This window comes from Psammomys obesus, unplaced genomic scaffold, assembly GCF_907164565.1.
Source record: "Psammomys obesus unplaced genomic scaffold, mPsaObe1.curated_primary_1811, whole genome shotgun sequence".
Classification (NCBI taxonomy): Eukaryota; Metazoa; Chordata; class Mammalia; order Rodentia; family Muridae; genus Psammomys; species Psammomys obesus.
In genome coordinates, this window is record NW_026587428.1 from 1 (window position 1) to 4,657 (window position 4,657).

Sequence of the window (4,657 nt, forward strand, 5' to 3'; positions counted from 1 at the left end):
GGAGGCTGAAGATAAATGCACATGGCTGGAATGAAAAAGAGACATACAACCATGATATGGGCTCCACATGTCCCAAATGCTTTCTGAAATCCTGTGTTTGAGTGCATCCTTAGAACAGCCCGAGCAATAGCACCATAGGAAGTGAAAATAAGGATGAGAGGGATGAGAACAAAAATAGAGCTTGCAACCAGTAGAGTCATCTCATTAGCTCGAGTATCAACACAGGATAACTGAAGCAGTGCTGGAACTTCACAAAAAAAGTGATCCACTTGGTGATGTCCACACAGAGGTACCCAGAAAGTAAAAAGAGAATGAAGTGCTGAGTCCATAAAGCCACATACCCAGGAGGCTGCTGCTAGCATGTGGCAGAAACGAGGATTCATGAGGACAGAGTAGTGCAAGGGTTTACACACAGCTGCATAGCGGTCATAGGACATAACCACCAACAAAACACACTCTGTGGTACCCAGAGCAAGGACAAAATAGAGTTGTAGCATGCAACCAGCATAAGATATTGTCTTCTTTGGACCCCAGAGGTTGAACAGCAGCTGAGGGACAGAGCTAGTGGTGTAGCAGAGATCCAGAGCAGAGAGGTTTGAGAGGAAGAAGTACATGGGTGTGCGCAGGTGGGAGTCTAAGTGTGACAGAACAATAATGAAGAGGTTGCCTGTCAGTGTTGCCAAGTAGAATATTAAGATCATCACAAAAAGAACTACCTCCAGGTGAGGCCACTTAGAAAATCCCAGAAGAATGAAGTACCCTTCAGAACTCGCATTGATTTTTTCCATACTAGTTTACTTTCTCTTTTGTTTTATCTTTACTTCTAAGAAAACCTGAGTGTTAAGAGGAAGAGTTATAGCTGTTGTCTGGAGAATATAAAAAGTCATCAAACCCATATCCTATGAAAGCAAGAAAAAAAATCAGTTAGTGAAGACAAAACTATCCCATTTGCTCAAAGCATAACTACAAAGTAGAAATGAATGTTAGATGACCCTAACGAAGGCAAAAGTAGTTTATATATTTGCTGAGAAATATGTTGTTTACATTGTCTAAACTCTTTTTACAAGTTACTTGCTAATCACAAAGTAAACTTTATAGCACAGAAATCTTGTTGATCCCCATAATCACATACTGTCACCTTACTAGTGATGACACAAAACTAGTACTACACGGCTGCTAATGTGACGCTTTGAAACAGCATGGCACTGAAGTTTCACTACTGCCCAGAGAACACACTAAATTCTTATTATAAATAAATATGAGAAAAATTCAAATGAACACAAAATATTTTGCCTACAAAATGTCAGTTATAGAAATTAAGATTGAGGAATTGGTTACAATAGATTTTAAAAGCTGGTGTTCAAATTATCATACACTTGAAAAAAATAGCAAACTATTTAGAGAATTAGAAAATTTTGAGTACTGACTTTGATAATTTTGCCCATTTTAAATTGTTTAACATTTTAACTGTACAGAATTTACATATTGTGTTGTTTTTAGAAAGAAACATCAAGAAATCCAGTGGGAAGAAAATGCTGCATGTCCAATCAATGGCCTAATGTTCCAGAAAAAGTGATGTGTGATTTATAGGTGGATAGATAATTTATAGATGGATAGATGATTGATAGATAGATAGATAGATAGATAGATAGATAGATAGATAGATAGATAGATAGATAATGATAGATAATAGATATATAGTTGATAAATATGTAGACAGATAAATAGATAATGATAAATTATAGATAATAGATAGATACCGATAGATAGATGATAGATAAATAGACAAATGACAGAATTATGATAAACAACAGGACATACTGATGATGATAAATTTTGGGTTGATAGACAATAAATATGTGATACAGCAAAAATTTTCTGGAAAAAAATGTACATTAGCGATCAGTTCAAATATGAGATAAATTAGTGTCACTTGCTCTTTTTGTAACTATTCTCTAAGTTTGAATATTTCCACAATACAATGTTACCAAAAGAGAACATGAAATAATTTTATATTACATATAGATGTTTGTACTTTTATAAAAAAAAAAAAAAAAAAAACCACTTCCTGAGAATCAAGTTCATATTCATCCTAGGAGAACATATGAGCAATTGTCAATTGTATAAGTATCTAATATAAATTGAGGGAAGATGAATTCCACTCAACAATGATCTTTTATAACAATAAAATTGTTTAAATTTTGTTTTTGGTATCACATAAGTTACTATATTATGTGATAATATAACCATTCTAGAGAAATGAAGATTTTATAAAGAGAGACACAGTGTCTCTTACTCTGACTATCAGACTATTGAAACAATGGACCCTAAGAAATAGAAATTTCCCTGGAAATGTCATTCTTTGAAAACAAAAGGTGCTAGCCTAAGAGGAAACTTGTATCCCAGAAAGAGATTCCACACAGTTCTAACAACTCATCAAGCCACCTTGTAGCATGAGACAGAACCCAGACAATAATGAGTCAGCAGTGGATGGGATTACACCTTGACTCAGACTCTTGAGTGTACACATCCTTGGCTCTTTATAAAAATTTTTATCTCACTTGAGGGCTATGAACACTGACTTGGGTGTGTTTTCTGGATCTCTTTGCCCCTCTTCCTGATATGACCACACTAAATAAATCTTTTAAATTTGCTCTCCACTTTTAACTTGGATTTTTAAATTGGTTTATTGAGGATGGATATGGGAAGATGACTTGTGGCACATTTTGTGACTCCCAACTATGATAACAGTAAGTAAATTATTTAAATTTTGTTTTATTTGCAAAAATGTTCTGCTCATGTGGTAATAGAAAGCACAACTGCAATTTTATATACAGATGAAAGAAGAAACGTTCCCCAGGTGAGAAAAAAACCCCCACAGTGAGGGAAGCAATTGGGCCCGACCTCAGGTCACCCAGCTAACACCTGAAAAAGTTCCTGTAGGTGCTCTGTCACCAGTGCAGAACCACACGCCTGCATGCTGTGCTCACCATATCAGACTGAACTGCTGGCCCCCTAAAACCACAGACTGGATCTCCCCGTCGTGAGGGAACACTGCAGTGAGGGAAACATCAGGTCCAACCTCAGGGCACCTATCTGAAAAAGTTTCTGGGTTCTCACAGGCTTGGGGTCTCTAGCCTCCAGCCACATGCCTGTATGCTGTGCTCACCGGACACTGATTACCTTCTGGGTGCTAGGGCACAGAGCTCCAACCTCAGACCTGTGAACACCCAAAAACCATGGAATCAGCCCCAGATGTTGCTCCAAAGCTCAACCTGTCTTCCTATTGAGACCGACCAAACCTCTGGGCTCCCTGGTTCTTCAAGAAGGCTGTGCCCAGCAAACACGCTGTCTGAGCAGTGGCAGCTCATTAAATTGAGAGCAAGAAAGCCAGTGGCAGGAAACCTATCTCCCGGACTTCCCTTGGTAAAAGGAGAGCTCCTGGGCTCCCAAGGATCCCACTTAGCCCACATAATCATACACCTGGGGAGAGCTATGGCAATTCCCTAAGAACCACCCACCAGTTGGAGAACATACCCAACAAGCTGAGGAGGGTTACTTCAGAAACAACCAGCTTCCTGACCAAGGGATTTACTGAACCAACCTCACCCGCCCAGGACTCCATTAGGCACCAGAAACTACCAGCCAATGCCTGAGACAGCCAGATGGGTAAAGTTCAGTGTAAAAACACAATCAACAAAAGCCAAAGCAATATGCCATCTCCAGAACCTAGTTACCCAAGAGCAAGCAGCCCTGGATACCCTAAGACAAGTGAAACTCAAGAAAATGACCTTAAATCTATGCTTATAAAGATGATAATGGAGGAAACAAATAAAAGCTGTAAAGAAATACAAGAAGATACAGTCAAACAGATTGTGGCCTTTAGAGAGAAAACAAATAATTGTTTTAAATAAACAATTAAATAACTCACTCATGAAGACATATAACATAGGATAAACCTAGTAAAATCTGTACATGTAAAGAAAATTATCAAGAGAGAGGATCCTGACTAAAACGCTCAATCCCCATCCCAAAAGGCAAAGAGGATGGACATCAGAAGAAGAAGAAAACAGGAAACAACCTAGGAACCTACCACAGAGGGCCTCTGAAAGGCTCTGCCCCGCAGACTATCTAAGAAGCCGCCGAGACTTATGGCCAACTGTTGGGCAGAGTGCATGGAATCTTATGAAAGAAGTGGGAAACAGTAACATCTGGAGAGGACAGGAACCCCACAAGGAGAGCAACAGAACCAGAAAATTTGAACACAGGGGTCTTTCCAGAGACTCATACTCCAACCAAGTATCAGGCATGGAGATAACCTACAACCTCTGCACAGATGTAGCCCATTGCAGTTCAGTGTCCAAGTGGGTTCTATAGTAATGGGAACAGGGACTGCCTCTGACATGAACTGATTGGCCTGCTCTTTAATCACCTCCCCCTGAGGGGGGAGCAGCCTTACCAGGCCACAGAAGATGACAATGCAGCCACTCCTGATGAGATCTGATAGACTAAGATCAGAAGGAAGGAGAGGAGGACTTCCCCTATCAGTGGACTAGGGGAGGGGCATTCGTGAAGAAGGGGGAGGGAGGGTGGAACTGGGAGGGGAGGAGGGAGGGCTTATAGGGGATACAAAGTGAATAAAGTGTAATTAGTAAAA

At 39.7% G+C, this 4,657-nt stretch overlaps 1 protein-coding gene across 1 annotated transcript; it reads right to left on the bottom strand.

Moving 5' to 3' along the window:
* Nucleotides 1-6: 6 nt before the first annotated feature.
* LOC129673999 (olfactory receptor 2J3-like) lies at nucleotides 7-788 on the bottom strand (the record flags this gene model as incomplete). The annotated part of the gene is made up of 1 exon (XM_055603873.1): nucleotides 7-788. A coding segment is annotated over exon 1 (782 nt), but the record flags the coding sequence as incomplete, so codon positions are not given.
* Nucleotides 789-4,657: the final 3,869 nt, after the last annotated feature.